The sequence below is a fragment of the Callithrix jacchus genome, chromosome 19 (assembly GCF_049354715.1).
Source record: "Callithrix jacchus isolate 240 chromosome 19, calJac240_pri, whole genome shotgun sequence".
NCBI lineage: Eukaryota > Metazoa > Chordata > Mammalia > Primates > Cebidae > Callithrix > Callithrix jacchus.
The window spans coordinates 41,746,512-41,763,779 of record NC_133520.1 but is presented as its reverse complement, the minus strand read 5'-3'; the positions used below and the strand labels follow the sequence as shown (position 1 = coordinate 41,763,779).

Sequence of the window (17,268 nt, the reverse complement as noted above, 5' to 3'; positions counted from 1 at the left end):
CAGGCTGGTTTTGAACCCCTGACCTCAGGTGATCGCCAGTCTCAGCCTCCCAAAGCGCTGGGATTACAGGTGTGGGCCACCGCGCCCGGCTGTACGGCATCGCTTTTGATGGTGGCATGGTGTCCTCACATATTTCTGTGTCACTGTCTAAATAATTTCCTGTTTTTTTTTTACAGGAAAGCTGTCCCCACTCTTTTATTATCACGGTGGCTGGCGCCTGTAATCCCAGCACTTTGGGAGGCCGAGGCGGGTGGATCACGAGGTCAAGAGATCAAGACCATCCTGGTCAACATGGTGAAACCCCGTCTCTACTAAAAATACAAAAAATTAGCTGGGCATGGTGGCGCGTGCCTGTAATCCCAGCTACTCAGGAGGCTGAGGCAGGAGAATTGCCTGAACCCAGGAGGCGGAGGTTGCGGTGAGCCGAGACTGCGCCATTGCACTTCCAGCCTGGGTAACAAGAGCGAAACTCCGTCTCAAAAAAAAAAAAGACTTTCACACGCATTCTTAGAGCTAAGTCTTTGTTGACGTCTAATTGCCGGGACAAAATATGTGCACATTTTCAAGGTTTTAGTATATATCACCAGAGCTGTGCCAGTGAAAGGATGCTGCCACAAGCGATATTTTGCCACTACATTTTGGCTGTCTGCTTTTCTTTCCCAGGGGATATCTATTTGAGTAGGGGTCCAGGAAGGTTATAACTGATTTTAGGTCTGTCAGACCCCAAGAGGCGCGCAGTGGCTAGTCTAACCCTAACCAGATAACCAGATGTACTGGATTCTTTTTTTGTTTTGTCTTTGAGACAGGGTCTTGCTCTGTTACCCAGGCTTGATCTCTGCTCACTGTAACCTCTGCCTCCTGGGCTCAAGGGATCCTCCCACCTAAGCCTCTCTAGTAGCTAGGACCACAGGTGCATGCCACCACACCCAGCTAATTTTTGTATTATTTTGTAGAGACAGGGTTTTGCCATGTTGCCCAGGCTGGCCTTGAACTCCTGAGTTCAAGCAATCTGCCCCTCCTCAGCCTCCAAAAATGCTGAGATTACAGACGTGAGCCACCACATCAGCCCTGCACTGGTTCCTCAAAGCGACCAAACATCCACAGAACAGTTACACAGGGAACAGGCACCGGGACCTCTGGAATGTGGGAAGTGGCTGCACATGGGTGGATCTAGTGGAGGGTGTGATGCACATCACCTCCTAGGACCCGTGACTGGAGAGGAGGAGGGAGGCTAAAGGGAAGAACAGGAGCAGAAGTCCCTGAGCTATCTACTAAAGCTTTGCCAGGGCTGCTCTCAGAGCTGTGGGAGTCTTGTCAATACTCTCTTGTTAGCCCATGGCCACGTCCAGAGAATGGATTTCAGCTGATGAGAAAATGGATTGCTTTTTTCTATCGGGTTTTCAGCAAACTGTTTCTGTTTCCATTTAGACCGCTCATAGACTTGACAATTCCACCCAAGAGAAAATATCACTATCAGCCGCAATTAGACCAACAGACACTCGTTCGCTATATTTGTTTTCGAAGACATTCAAAGCCTGCCGAACCATGGTATAAAGAAACCACTTACCAAAGAGACTATTCTCTGCCATTTTATGAGATTGGTAAGTCAGGCTGACTGCTCTTAACTCTCTGAGATTAACCTTGTCTGGGCCACAGATCAGCATCTCGCATGGGCTCGCTGTCTCAGGGAGCCTGTTTGGGACCAGTCAAGTTGGGGGCATGGATATGCGAGTGTGTTTCTGGGTGCAGGAATAATTTACAGGCCCCCCCAAGGTTCCTCCCTACACAGCTCCCTGCAGAGGAGACTTCAGGGATGGAAATGCATATACCCTTATTAAGACACAGCATCAAGTCTGACCCCCTTTTTTTTTTTTAGAGACAGGGTCTTGCTATGTTGCCTGGGCTGGTCTTGAACTCCTGGCCCCAAATGATCCTTCCCACCTCAGCTTCTCAAAGTGCTGGGATTACAGGTGTGAGCCACCACCCCTGGTTGACCCCTCTTCACTGACCCCTTGTCACATGACAAGATCATTATTGTGCCTAAATGTACTGTTAGGGAACTTTTCTTATTCCTGATTTCAAACTTTATGGCAATGATGTGACACTTGGAGGCATGTTTCAGAAATTCCAAGTTCCCCTCGTAATGTTTGATGCTGCAGCATGTAAAAAATGCTGAAAGGGACTGAGTCTCCCTGACGTACAGGACCCTGGGGGAGGACATGCAGACACCAACTTAAACATTGCTTGTGTCCCTGCTTCATTAGTGCTCTGAATTTTACTTCTTGGGATGAATTACCTCATTGACAGATTTTTTTTTTTTTTTAAGACAGAGTCTCACTCTCTCACCCAGGCTGGAGTGCAGTGGTGCCATCTGGGCTCACTGCAACCTCCACCTTCTGGGTTCAAGCAATTCTCCTGCCTCAACCTCCCGAGTAGCTGGGACTACAGGCACACACCACCACACCAGGCTAATTTTTGTATTTTTAGTAGAGACGGGGGTCTTACCATGTTGGCCAGGCTGGTCTTGAACTCCTGACCGGAAGTGATCTGCCCACCTTGGCTTCCCAAAGAACTGGGATTACAGGCATGAGCCACTGCGCCTGGCCGACAGACTTTAAATGAATAAGCCTCAACATTTTGGAGGCGGTTACACAGTGGTAGGCACATATTGAGACCTCAAAGTAGCTCCTTGAGATAAAGAGCTACTATGTTCCCAATTTTACAGTAGGAAAAGCCAAGTCAGAAACATTTATTACCTAGCCCAGGTCACACAGCTAGGAGGCAGGAGAAGCAGAATTCAGACCCAGGTCATTTCACCCCAAGCTATGCTTGACTCTGAAGCTACACAGCCTCTGTCACAGCTGAGTGTCCCTGTACTACTATTTATTTAATAGTTTTCTTTAAAGGGACTCACTTTCTTTTACTTAAAATATGGAATGCCAGAGGAGATGGCCTGGGCGGGGCCCCAGGGAACAGCAAACGCAGCACAGGAAGAGCAGGAATGGGCGGGAGAGGTGGGTCTTGGGGCGGTTGAGCCAGGGATAGGGATGGCAATAGATGAAGCTGCGATGGAACCAGAGGTTGACAGCAGGGCTTTGGGATGAGAGGCTCCAAGCAGGGCAAAGCCGGGTTCTGGGGGCTCAGAGAAGATTGGAGCCTGATGAAGCGGGGGGACTGGGGAGGAGGCCGGGGCTGAGGTCAAGGTCACTGGGAAAGCAGGTGCTGGGAGGGAATGCAGAGTGGTAGGGTTGCAGCCCCAGGGACCCTTGCGGGTCTGTAGTGATGGAAGCCGGGGATTAGTGGGACAGGGGTTAGGGCTGGAGGAAGGATGAGGCTTAGAGAACTAGAAGCTGCTGGGAGTTTAGGAGGGACCAAAAAGAGGAGGTGGCCAGAAAACATCAGTGGGGTTCCCATCCCACAGGACTGGCTGAGCTTTGTCCCTGCAAGACCAACTGGGACTCTGAAATCTGTTTCCTTTGCGTGAGGAAATCCGGGTGGGCCTCTGCTTCCAAAGTGACCCTCAACAGGACCTTTGCAACTCCTCTGCTACGAGGTCTCATAGACAGACAGACAGACAGATGCCAACGGTGTTCTCCCTCGCTTAGTTTAGAAGACAGTTCCTAATTCTTTCCAAACTGATGGAGATAAATAAATTTTAGTAGAGCAATGAAGTATTTACCATCTACTATGTATTGTGCCAGTTCATACAAAGTCCGTCCAGCTGATGATTTTGGTCCTTCGGGAGCTGGAAGATGAGGCTTGAGGACTAAATACCAAGTAGAGGAGCAGGAGCTGAAAGAAGGGGCTGGGCGCGATGGCTCACGCCTGAAATCCCAGCCCTTTGGGAGGCCGAGGCAGGTGGATCACCTGAGGTTAGAAGTTCGAGACCAGCCTGGCCAACATGGCAAAACCCCATTTCTCCTAAAAATACAAAAATTTGCTGGGTGTGGTAGTGCGTGCCTGTAATTCCAGCTACCTGGGAGGCTGAGGCCGGAGCCTCCCTTGAACCCAGGAGGCGGAGGTTGCAGTGAGCGGAGATTATGTCACTGTACTCCAGCCTAGGCGACAAGAGCAAAACTCCTTCTCAAAAAAAAAATTAGCCGGGCGTGGTGGCACATGCCTGTAATCCCAACTACCCGGGATGCTAAGGCAGGAGAATCGCTTGAACCCAGGAGGCAGAGGGTGCTGTGAGCAGAGATTGCGTTATTGCACTCCAGCCTGGTGACAGAGGGAGATTCCATCTCAAAAAAAAAAAAAAAAAAAAAAAGCGAGATCACTGGGGCCTAGAACAGCCAGGAGGGCAGCGTGCAGGAATGGGGACCGGAGTTGGGCCTTGATGGGCCAGGTATGCACAGTGGAGAAGAAACGAGGACAGCAGAGATGGGTCCCTGCAGCTAGGGACCGCGCGTAGGATGGTGAGGCATGCACGGGAGTGGAGAGGACGCCCGTGAGGGAAATGCTGGCCTGATTGGGCAGAGTAGAAGGGGCGAGTGAAAGGTTAACATGCAGATTGGCAGAGCAGTAGGAGAGAGTCCAGGAACCGAAGAGCAGCCGAAAGCATTTGGGAAGTCGAATTTGGACAACCAGAACCATTGTAGGATCATAGTCAAGGGAGTGACCCAGTCGGCCTTAGAGGGTATTAGTCTGTCAGCTCTGCTCAGAATGGGTGGGACAAGACATGGACTGCGGGTGAGAGGGGCAGCTCGCTGTTGCAGTGATGCAGCGTGAGCAGCGTGAAGGAGTGAACAGGATGCGGGCATCACAACACCGCAGGCCCGGCGTGTTCTAGCTACGTGGTGCTGGGTAACATCCTTGGCTTTTCTGAACCTTTTTGCTCCTCTGTAACATGAAGAATCAAAGTCTACCTTTTGGGATAGCTGTTAGGATTTAAGAATGCCTGTCATGTGCCTGGAACCGTGCCGAGTGACCTACTCACACACACGTACGTGTACACACTCATCGTTGCAATGAGTGGTAACAGTCCCCGTGAAGTAGGTAGTATTATTATTGTTAGCTCCATTTAGCAGAAGGGGAAACTGAGGCTTTGAGACTTTAAAAAGTCTACTCAAGCAAGTACCTGATAAGTCGTCTGTCCAGCCCAAGCCAAGATATCTTACCCTCCAAAGCTTTTCAATTGAGCTAGGGAAGTTTCAGGGGAAATGGAAAGAAGATGCACACGGCAGAGCATTTGGAGTGAAAAGGACAGGGCATGGCCGGGCATGATGGCTCGCACCTGTAATCCCAGGACTTTGGGAGGCCAAGGCAAGCAGATCATGAGGTCAGGAGTTCAAGACCAACCTAGCCAACATAATGAAACTCTGTCTCTACTAAAAATACAAAAATTAGCTGGGCATGGTGGCATGTGCCTGTAATCCCAGCTACTTGGGAGGGTGAGGCAGGAGAACTGCCTGAACTGGAACTTGGAAGGCAGAGGTTGCAGTGAGCCAAGATCGTGCCACTGCACTCCAGCCTGGGTTACAGAGCAAGACTACATCTCAAAAAAAAAAAAAAAAAGAAAAAGAAAAAGGACAGTGCTAACAGAAAAAGCACAGGTAAAAAAGGAAAGACAACTCTGTAACCTCTCATTTTTGCAAAACTGTTGATACCTCTGATAGAAATACTGGATGGAGGCAGAAGACACAGTCAAGTTGGGATCTGGGCACAATTAAAAACATGGTACCAGAAAGTTGTGCAGCCTGGGCACCGTAAGAGGAGAAACAGCTTCAGATAGTCCCCTGTTCAGTGAGGCTTGCAGCCGGACCAATTCTAGAATGATTTATGTTTATATAGTCATTCTTCATTTATTGAACTGTTGATGGAACGTCTATTTGTTATCTATTGCTGAGTAACAAATCATTCCAAAATGTAGTGACCAAAAACATTAATGATGTTTTTTTTAAATGTTCTCATGGTTTCCATGGGTAGGAATTTGAGCACTGCTCAGCTGGACATTCTGGCTCGGGGTCTCTCTTAAGGTTTTGGTCAGATGATGGTGGCGGCTGCAGTCTTGCCTGAAGGCTTGACTTGGGCTGGAGGATCCACCTCCAAGGGGACTCGCACACATGGTTGCTGAGCTGGTGCTCACTGTTGGCTGGAGACCTCATTGCCTTTCCATGTGGGTCTCTCCATGGGGCTGCTTAGTGTCCTCAGCACATGGCAGTTAGCTTCCCTTAGACAGGGCAATCTGAGACCACGGTGGAAACCGCAATGCTTTTTATGACCCAGGCTCAAAAGTCACACACTGTCACTTCTTGGCCAGGCACAGTGGCTCATGCCTGTAATCCCAGCACTTTGGGAGGCTGAGGTGGACAGTTTACCTGAGATTAGGAGTTCAAAACCAGCCTGGCCAACACAGTGTAACTCCGTCTCTATTAAAAATACAAAAACTAGCCAGACATGGTGGCAAATGCCTATAATCCCAGCTACTCAGGAGGCTGAGGCAGGAGAATCACTTGAACCCAGGAGGCAGAGGTTGCAGTGAGTTGAGATCGTGTCACTGCACTCCAGCCTGGGTGACAGAGCAGGACTCTGTCTCAAAAAACAAAAGTCACACATTGTCACTTCGGTGTGTAGAGGATTACACAAGGAATGAATACCAGGGGGCAGGAATCATTGAGGTCCACGCTGGAAGCTGGTGATCCAACTATGATTTAGCTGTTTATTGAGCACCTATTATAAACCAGACACTATCTGCTGAGTACAGTGACCAGGGCAGACAAGATACCTCCTTCCACAAAGCTGACATTCTGCTGGGTGATCTGGAGCATAGCCAAGTGCACTTTTTTTTCAAATCATAGATTGTGGTAGTGCTGTATGGGAATAAGCAGGGAGAGGAGGCTAGCTAAAGGAAGTCACTTTAAATAGGGCAGTCAGGGAAAATGTCTATGCCATTTTAGCTGAGCCCTGAAAAATAAGAGTGAGTCATATAAAGAGCATTTCAGGCAAAAGTAACGGTAAGTGTAAAAGCCTGGAAGCTGGGACGGGCTTGGCATATTTGAGGGACAGAAAGGAGACCAGTGTTGTGTGGGGGGTAACAGTGATCAAGCAGCTGGATCTTATTCTAAAAGCAGTGGTAAGACACTGAAGGATTTTTAACAGAAGAAAGACATCCTCCATTTTATTTATTTATTTATTCTTCTTTTTGAGATGGAGTCTCACTGTGTCGCCCAGGCTGGATTGCAGTGGTGTGATCTCGGCTTACTGCAACCTCCACCTCCTGGGTTCAAGGGATTCTTCTGCCTCAGCCTCCTGAGCAGCTGGGACCACAGGCGTGTGCCACCATGCCAGGCTAATTTTTTGTATTTTTAGTAGAGACAGGGTTTCACAGTGTTAGCCAGGATGGTCTAACCTGACCTCGTGATGCACCTGCCTCGGCCTCCCAAAGTGCTAGGATTACAGGCCTGAGCCACAGCGCCCGGCAACTTATTATATTTTCAAGGCATTATTTGTATTACTCCGGCTGCTGTGAGGACACTGTTTGGAAGGGAAAATGGAGGGGAAAGTTTCTCAGGCAGACCATTGAGAAACAGTTTAGTAGGTTAGACCAGAGATGACAGTGGCTGGGACCAGCAGGGAACATAAGGAAAAATAAATGGATTCCAGAGATATTTTTGGGGTGGCACCAATTGGACTTGGTGATACATTTGATGCCACAAACATTTTCACTCATCCATACTTACTCCTTCAGTAAATAATTTGAGAGCCCATTCAAGTGCCAGTCAATGTGCCACGTTTTAGGAATACCACGTGAAGCAAACAGAGACACAAGATGTCTTTACCCTATAATCATGAATAGCTGTGGTGGCGCACGCCTGTAATCCCAGCACGTGAAGCAAACAGAGACACAAGATGTCTTTACCCTACAATCATGAATGGCTGTGGTGGCGCACGCCTGTAATCCCAGCACGTGAAGCAAACAGAGACACAAGATGTCTTTACCCTATAATAATGAATGCGTGTGGTGGCGCACGCCTGTAATCCCAGCACTTTGGGAGGCCAAGGTGGGAGGATTGCTTGAGGACAGCAGTTTGAGACCAGCTTGGGTGACACAGTGAGAACCCATTTCTACAAAAAAAATTTAAGAATTAACTGGACATGGCAACACCTGTGGTCCCAGCTACTCAGGAGGCTGAGTCAGAAGGACTGCTTGAGCCCAGGAGTTTGGGGCTTCAGTGAGCTGGGACTGTACTACTGTACTCCAGCCTGGGCAACATAGCAAGACCCCAACTCTAAAAAATAAGTAACCATAAAAGTCTACTTGCCTTAAATGCTATGAAGCAGGATTTAACCTCATGGTGGTGAAGAGCCTGTAATAAGTCAGAGAAAGTTTCCCTTAGGAAATGATGAGCTGAGAGCTGAAGCATAAGCTAAAAGTTAACTGGGCAAAGAGCAGGCAAACTGGTACACAGAGCACAACATATGCAAAGGCCCCGTGGCAGGAAGGAGCACGACACATTTGAGGGACTAACAAAAATAACAGTGTGCTGGAGCACAGAAATCAGGAGGGATCTTGGAGCAGGATGTGGCTGAAGAGATGGCAGAGTAAGAAAGACTTCACAGGCCACATTCAGGTTTTGGCCTCTAGCCTGAGACTAATGGGAAACGGTTGAAAAGCTTTAAGGAGGGCAGGAGTAAAGATCACAATTTCATTTTGTGAGGGATGAAAGACTACAAATTGGGTTCAGCGTACACTGATTGCGGGATGGGTGCACCAGAATCTCACAAATCACCACTAAACAACTTACCACGTAACCAAACACCATCTGGTCCCCCCAAAACTTATGGAAATCAAACATTTTTTTAAAAATCGTTTTGAAAATGTTACTCTAACTGTGGAGAAGAAAAGGAGGAGGAGGATGGGGGCAGCATGGGGCAAAGATTGGATGTGGAGAGTCAGGAGACAATCGCGGTGGTTAGGTTAAAGATTTTTTTATTTTTTTGAGACAGGGTCTCACACTCATTGGCAAGGCTGGAGAGCAGCGGTGCAAGCTCGGCTCACCGCAGCCTTGACAGCCCAGGCTTGAGTGACCCTCCCACCTCAGCCCCCCAATCTCTGGGACTACAGGCATGTGCCACCACACCCAGCTAATTTTTGTATTTTTTTGTAGAGACAGGGTCTCACTATGTTGCCCAGGCTGGTCTCGAACTTCTGGACTCAAGCAAACCACCCGCCTCAGCCTCCCGAAGTGCTAGGGTTATAGGCATGAGCCACCGCACCCAGCCAGGTTACAGATTCTTAATTTTGGCTCCATTCCTCAGAGGTTTAAAATCTGGACAAATAGGCTATACCTAATACCAGTTAAATCAGGGTACCTGGATGCAAAGCGGCACGGTGGCAGTCCTAGGCATCAGCAGTTTTTTAAAACTCCCCAGGTAACTCCATAGTGCAGCCAAGTTTGAGAACCAGTGATTTAGGAAACAGATGGCGGGTGTCAGCAGTAGATTTAGATACATTTGAGAGATGCTTAGGTGACAATAATTGTAGAAACAACAATAGGCAGGCAAAGGGCTGGTCTGCAAGAGGCTTGACAGGGATTTCTTGGGGAAGAGTTTTTCACAGAATAAGAGAAAGAATATTAAATTGTTTATCAAAGTATAGGCTGTTATCCTAACCATCTGGCCAGTGTTTGATCAGATTGTCAGGGCAGAAGATATGTCTGGATGAGCAAGGATGTGCATTTCATGTTCAGTTCTCTGAGGTGTCTGATTAAACATAGACCATGATAGATCATGGCTATTGCTTAAGAAATTCTTCCTTAGTTAAAATTATTTCTCGGCACATATAATTTCACTGATTTCCTTAGGAAGCATTTGTTGGGCACTGACTATGTGCAAGACACAGTGGACACAGGAGAAGGCTCTGTTCCCAGAGAATGCATAGCCTGGGAGGCTGAGATGGACCCTCCGAAGAAAGTTACCCCTGTATCACCCCGGTGCCAACTAATGCAAATAACTCCTTTCTCCAAGATAAAATATGTGTCTTTACCAACGGCATGGTTCTTAGGCTCGCTGACTCTCAATATTCTCATCTGCAAAAAGGATAAAAATAGTACCTACCTAATAGAATTGAAATATCCATATAAAGAATTTAAGTGGCTGGGTGTGGTGGCTCATGCCTGTAATCCCAGCAGTTTGGGAGGCCGAGGCAGGTGGATCACGAGGTCAGGAGATCCAGACCATCCAGGCCAATATGGTGAAATGTATATCTACTAAAAATACAAAAATTAGCTGGGTGTGGTGGCACACATCTGTAATCCCAGCTACTCGGGAGGCTGAGGCAGGAGAATCACTTGAACTCGGGAGGTACAGAATGCAGTGGGCTATCACACCCACTGCACTCCAGCCTGGTGACAGAGTGAGACTCTGCTTCAAAAAAAAAAAAAGCTGCCCTGTCAGATTGGAAAAAAAAAAAAAAAAAGAATTTGGCCGGGTGCGGTGGCTCATGCCTGTAATCCCAGCACTTTGGGAGGCCGAGGCGGGTGGATCACGAGGTCAAGAGATCGAGACCATCCTGGTCAATACGGTGAAACGACATCTCTACTAAAAATACAAAAAATTAGCTGGGCACGGTGGCGTGTGCCTGTAATCTCAGCTACTCGGGAGGCTGAGGCAGAAGAATTGCCTGAACCCAGGAGGCAGAGGTTGCGGTGAGCCGAGATCGCGCCATTGCACTCCAGCTTGGGTAACAAGAGCGAAACTCCGCCTCAAAAAAAAAAAAAAAAAAAAGAATTTAAGCATTGTGCCTGTATGTAATATTACTATACCTTCAAAAATGTTAGTTTCTGTTAGTATTATTGATCAAGAATAAACATATGCCATAATAAATATCCGTAAAAGACTAATACAGTTAAGTTCTAAAATCAGTGCACAAGGTAAAAATCACACGTGATCAAAGTTATCCTTGAAAAATCTCTTAGACTGGCCAGGTGCAGTGGCTCACACCTGTAATCCTAGCACTTTGGGAAGCTGAGGTGGGTAGATCACTTGAGGTCAGAAGTTTGAGACCAGTCTGGCCAACATGGTGAAACCCCATCTCTACCGAAACACACACACACGCACACGCAAATTAGATAGGCATGGTGGCTCATGCCTATAGTCCCAGCTACTCTGGAGGCTGAGGCAGGAGAAGTGTTTGAACCCCAGGAGAAGGGGGTTGCAGTGAGCCGAGATGGCACTTCTGCATTCCAGCCTGGGCGACAGGGTGAAGGAAACTCCATCTCAAAACAAACAAAAACAAACAAAATTTCTTGATGGTTGAAGAGTGATTATACTAAATCATCAAAGTATTTGAAATACCTGGAATTCTCAGCAAGGTGATTGAAGTTCCTCTGTGGTTATCAACTAATTCTTCATATTATTTTTCAACAATGACTTTCAAAGGAGTCCCCACCACAAATCCACACAAACGATAATTGCATTTTGTCAGATGGTAATCCTTTCACACGTTCTTTCCACAGCATCCCTGATCTGTGTAGCACATTTCAGAGTTGATAACACCCACTGTTCTCACATTTACTGTTGAGTTCACCTGGTTAAATTGTGTATGATTCAACCCCATTGTACGTCCTACAAGGATCACGAACAGTTGCAGAGTGGAATTCCTCACACTTATAAACTACTCTATTTCCAGAACACAGCATACTTAGAGATGAGATGGACCCTCAGAAGGAAGTTACCCTTGTATTACTTACCCTGGTGCCAAATAATTCAAATAACTCATTTTTCCAAGATAAAACATATGTCCTTACCGACAGCATGGTCCTTAGGCTCTCTGACTCTCAATATTCTCAACTGCAGAAAGGATAAAAATCAGTGGCCAGGTGCGGTGCTCACGCCTGTAATCCCAGCACTTTGGGAGGCTGAGGCGTTGCTACTGGACTCCTTTGCGTAAAACTTGGGAAGTCGTGTTGTTGCTAACTACAGAGAGAATCACACTTGATTCAATCTGAAAAATCCTCAAGGATTTCACTTCTAGTCATACCCCTTGGGTTAGTGAAATGTCCATTCTTAATATCCAGAAATGTTTATTTCTTCAGATACTCTTGAGGCACTGAGGAAGTAGACTAGAACAGACTAGAAAGATTGATGATGTCGGAGTCTGTTCTGTGTTAAATGTGGACCGCACCTCTCATAAGCTATGTATACTTAGGCAAATTAATCTTTCTGAGATGGCAATATCAGTGTACCACTGAGAATTACTCTGTTACATTGCAACAAAAATTTATTATATTATTAGGTCCCTCCTAGCACTTTAGGAGGCCAAGGTGGGCAGATCAGTTGAGGTCAGGAGTTCCAGACTAGCCTGGCCAACATGGCAAAACCCCATCTCTACTAAAAATACAAAAATTAGCCAGGGGTGCTGGTGGTGGGCACCTGTAATCCCAGCTACTTGGCTGAGGCAGGAGAATCTCTTGAACATGAAAGGCAGAGGTTGCAGTGAGCCAAGATGGCACCACTGCACTCCAGCCTGGGTGACAGAGTAAGACTCCGTCTCAAAAAAAAAGTTTTGTTACAATGCTATTGAAACACTAGTCTTTGGTTCCTTGAGCAATAATTGTATTAAAGTCCTCTTGGAATCCTTATTTTTAGATAAGCAAAACTGTTAGTGATTATAGATTAGAGGTTATAAAATACAAAGGAACGCCAATAGGTATGAATTTAGGGATGGCAGAATGGTGGGTGGATAAGATATGGGAACTCTCAAGTAAGGCCTGTAGATTTTGAGTGCTGCCTCTGCCATTTCCTGGCTGTGTGGCCTTGGGCAATGTACTTGTCACTCTGTTGCTTCTGATAGCAAAGCAGATGGTGAAATGGACTCCCAGTTGAAGAAAGATAAGGTTTAAAGTGTGTTCTTTGGCTGTTGTCTGGAGATTGGATGACAGCAGGAGTCTAGGCAAGGTGAAAGGATATCAGTGTTTCAGGTGAGTCCAGGTGGCTTGGGCGGGGGCGTGGCAGTGGATGTGGGAGAGATAGAGAGTGATAATTAATTGGATTTGGTTGGGCAGACAGTAGTCAAGGGTGACTCCTAGGTTTCTGGTTTGTGTTATTGTAAGAAGAATGGATGAACTTCATTGATTTCTTTTTCTTTTTTTTTGAGATGAAGTTTCATTCTTGTTGCCCAGGCTAGAGTGCAATGGTGCGACCTTGGCTCACTGCAACCTGTGCCTCCCGGTTCAAGCAATTCTCCTGCCTCAACCTCCTGAGTAACTGGGATTAAAGGAGCCTGCCACCATGCCTGGCTAATTTTGTATTTTTAGTAGAGATGGGGTTTCACCATGTTGGCCAAGCTGGTCTTGAACTCCTGACCTCAAATGATCCACCTGCCTTGGCCTCCCAAAGTGCTGGGATTACAAGCTTGAGCCACCATGTCAGGCATATTTTCTGTTTATTGTAATATCTATCATACCTGCCAAAAACATTTTCTGTATATTCAATTTAAAGAGGCATAATTCAATAATATGCCTCTTAATCAGAGACTGAACCTAAAAAGCAACCTTTTGACCAAGTCCTTTTCCAACATTTTAAATGCATTCATTTGTCTTAAACCCTGAAAGTTATTTTGTTATTGTGCACAATTGCTAAAAGGACAGTGTGTTAAAAATTACGAGTGAGGAGTCTTAAAATAAATCCTTAATTTGTTTTCTATTCCAGATTGGAACCAGAAATTAGCCACAGTTTCGCTGAATCCTCGACCACTTAATTCACTGCCAGAGCTCTACTGTTGTGAAGAGAGAAGCGGCTTTGAAAGAAATGCTTCTAACCTAAAATAACCATGGCATTCGAACAAAATAACGTCTGGCATTCTTAGGTGACTCTTTTAGACTAAGTTAATGGGAGCAGAACTACTTTTAATGGAAGTGTATATACAGATGACTACAATCCTAAAATATTTACATGCGGCAAATTCTTTTCAGATTACGTTGGTCAGCTTAGAGCAGGGAATCACGATCTAGCCTTAAGAGAACTTGGTTTTTAGCCCCACTCCCAGTCTTGCTGCTGATGCTGGCAAACCATCTTACACATAGGCCAGTGGTTATACGGAGGCTCAGGTAAGAATCACTGCATCTGCACAATCATTGCACCACTGCTGGGAAAAATAAAAAAGAACCTGGGGGTCACGGCCAATTGGAAAGAAGACTGGCACTAGGGACCCTAAAGGGGCTGTGGATGGAGAAACCCAGGTATAGCATGGGGCTGTAGTGAGATGTGGGGCTGGTAAAAAGTATTAACTCAAAGTTCGTCTGCAGGAGTTAACACCCCTGTCTTGGCAAGAAGAAAGCCTGACAGCTAGGCATCAGCTCCTCAGGCAGAAAGCTAACAGGTCTTCTCTAAGGAGAGGAAAGGATCCCAAAGACAAGAACCTTACATTTTGCTTCTGGGGACCTCTGTCCTCCCCCAGTTCCCCAGCACTCATCCCCTCTTCACTCACCCCCAAATAACACCACATAATTCATAAACTTCTCCCAAGAATGCAGAGTTCCAGCCAAGCACGGTGGCTCACGCCTGTAATCCCAGCACTTTGGGAGACCAAGGCGGACAGATCACGAGGTCAGGAGTTTGAGACCAGCCTGGCCAACATGGTGAAACCGCATCTCTACTAAAAATACAAAAATTAGCCAGTCATGGTGGTATGTGCCCATAATCCCAGCTACCTGGGAGGCTGAGGCAGGAGAATCACTGGAACCCAAGAGGCAGAGGCTACAGCGAGCCGAGATCATGCCACTGCAGTCCGGCCTGGGCAACTCTGTCTCAAAAAAAGAGGCCATATGGTGACTACAGCCCTTATCCCCGTTTTTATAATGGCCGCCTGCTACTATCCATTCTGTATTCCTTTTGACCTCAACACACAAGTCAGCAGTCATGGTTCTTTACCTGGTGGAGCGGCCTAAACCTCCATTCCTGAAGGATCTGGTGGTTAGCAGTCCTGCCTGGATTGCGTTGTTGTAGTTTTACCCTAACCTTAATCACAAGGCGTGGTAATGCTGAGGCATCCTAAGTGACCTGTACTCCAGACAGTCCTCCTTTGGGGAGTGGTCCAGTTTCCCCTTGGTAATGCAAATCAACCGCCCCAACCAGCAACTAACTTCCTTCTTAGCTTGTTGACTCAGAGGCACGAGGAGACCACAATGGCTGGGCAGCAGTCTTAAGTCCAGTTCAACGGATCACTGTGTCTCCTAGCGGGAGCGTTCCTCCCTCTGGAACTAAGATCTCTGGGCCAGCAGAGCACAAAGTCCTGGGAACAGTAAGCAAACATTTTGCTAATGGGTTACTAAGGGTAATAGTCACACTACTCCCATGTCTACCTCTTGATTCCTGGATCTGTGAATCCCAGCTGTGGGAGAGCGAGCACCGTATATTGGACACTGATTCAGAGCATTTCCAGCCTTCTGGAGAAGCTTCCTGAAAGCGCTGCAAGGTATCACCCCCTAGCTGGTACCACAACTGATTCCACAAAAGGCGATTCCATGGCTCTGTCAAGCCAGCTGCTTCCGGATACAGTGGGGAACACAGTGAGACCCAAAAATTCCGTGAGCATGAGCATAAGCCCCTTGCTGCACTTCTTTGGCTGTAATGTTGAATTCTTTAATCAGAACGCAATGCTGTGTGGAACAGCACGATGGTGGAAAAGGCTTTCTGTAAGTCCACACATAGGAGTTTCTGCAGAAATACTGCATTCAGGGAAGACAAATCCACATCCAGAGTAAGTGTCTGTTTTAGTAAGGACAAACTGCTGCCCCTTCTATGATGGAAGCAATCCCATGTAACCCACCTGCCCCCAGGTAGCTAACTGATCACTCCAGGGAATGGTGCCGTACTGGGGGCCAGGCTGGCCTTGGCAAGTTGAAGTTCATGTTGCTGAGCCCATGTATAAACTCCATCCTTGCCACCATGGCTATTTTATTCATGAGCTCCTTGGGTAATGATAGTGGTGGCTGGGGAAAGAATCTGACTGGTATCTACAGAATGGATCAGCCTATCCATTTTATTATTAAAATCCTTCTCTGTTGGCTGGGTGCAGTGGCACATGCCTGCAATCCCAGCACTTTGGGAGCCTGAGGTAGGAAGAATTGCTTGAGCCCTGGAGTTTGAGATCAGTCTGGTCAATATGTTAAAACCTCATCTCTACAAAATAAATAAATAAGCCAGGCATGCACCCGTAGTCCAAGTTATTCAGGAGGCTGAGGTGGGATGATTGCATTCCAGCCTGGCGACAAATACTATCTTGACCCAGAAAAAAAATTAATTAACAAAATCCTCTCTTGAGGTCCCCTTCAATGAACCTTCACATGGGACACAAATATCTTTGTGTTTTTTGCCCATTCAGAGATATCTATCCAAATACCTGTTACCCAAATTTCTTTTTCTTTTTTTAAAAGTATAATAGAGGGGCTGGGCGCAGTGGCTCATGCCTATAATCCCAGCACTTTAGGAGGCTGAGGCAGGCGGATCACTTGAGGTCAGGAGTTTGAGACCAACCTAGCCAACATGGTGAAACCCTGTTTCTACTAAAATACAAAACTTATCCAGGTGTGGTGGCGGGCACCTGTACTCCTAGCTACTTGGGAGGCTGAAGCAGGAGAATCGCTTGAACCCAGGAGGCGGAGTTTGCAGTGAGCTAAGATTACACCACTGCACTTCAGCTTGGGTGACAGAGTGAGATTCCGTCTCAAAAAAAACCCAAAAATATAATAGAGACAGGGTTTTGCCATGTTGCCCAGGCTGGTCTTGAACTCCTGAGCTCCAGTGATCTGCCTGCCTCAGCCTCCCAAAGTGCTAGGATTACAGGCAAGAGCCATCACGCCTGGCCCCTCTTCTCCAAATTTGTCACTAAATTTCCAATCATGTTGGGCCATCCAGCCAAAGCACTGGCTACAGGCCATGAATTAATATTTAATTGCACTACTGGCCATTTCTCCTTCTAAGCAGAGTGCGTAGCCAAGTCTGCTATGCAGAGTTATGCCCCACTGGGAGGATTTCTCTTTACCACTGTCCTTCAGGGGCGCCCCAGCGAGGGACTGTGGTGCTGTGGCTGTCCACTTTCAGGTGGTGCTGTGTATCACGTGGAACCGTCTGCAAACTAGGCCCGGTCTTCCTTTTCTGTGTCAGCTGATAATAGAAAACTCCCCATGAAGCCACAAGTGCGGGCTGAGGAAGAGAAGGCAGTGATGAAGGAGTGGGGACACTTCACGTAACTTACTTGTGCCTTCAGGACCTGTTAGTGCCTAATCACATACATACCACTTCTATTTGAGAATGGGATGTTGTGCT

The 17,268-nt window shown here is 47.0% G+C and overlaps 1 protein-coding gene across 4 annotated transcripts in view; it reads left to right on the top strand.

The window, feature by feature from the left end:
- Positions 1–16,327, top strand: part of SPMIP3 (sperm microtubule inner protein 3) — a 31,863-nt gene extending 15,536 nt beyond the window's left edge. Inside the window, exons 4-5 of one of the 4 annotated variants that reach the window (XM_017966694.5) lie at positions 1,429–1,601; positions 13,651–14,483. In XM_017966694.5, coding sequence (XP_017822183.1) covers positions 1,429–1,601; positions 13,651–13,769 — 292 coding nt within the window. In that variant the 3' untranslated portion in view covers positions 13,770–14,483. Of the gene's footprint in view, positions 1–1,428; positions 1,602–13,650 lie in introns of all 4 variants that reach the window. The other 3 variants (XM_078357200.1, XM_035280806.3, XM_035280809.3) reach the window with 3 other exon arrangements.
- Positions 16,328–17,268: the final 941 nt, after the last annotated feature.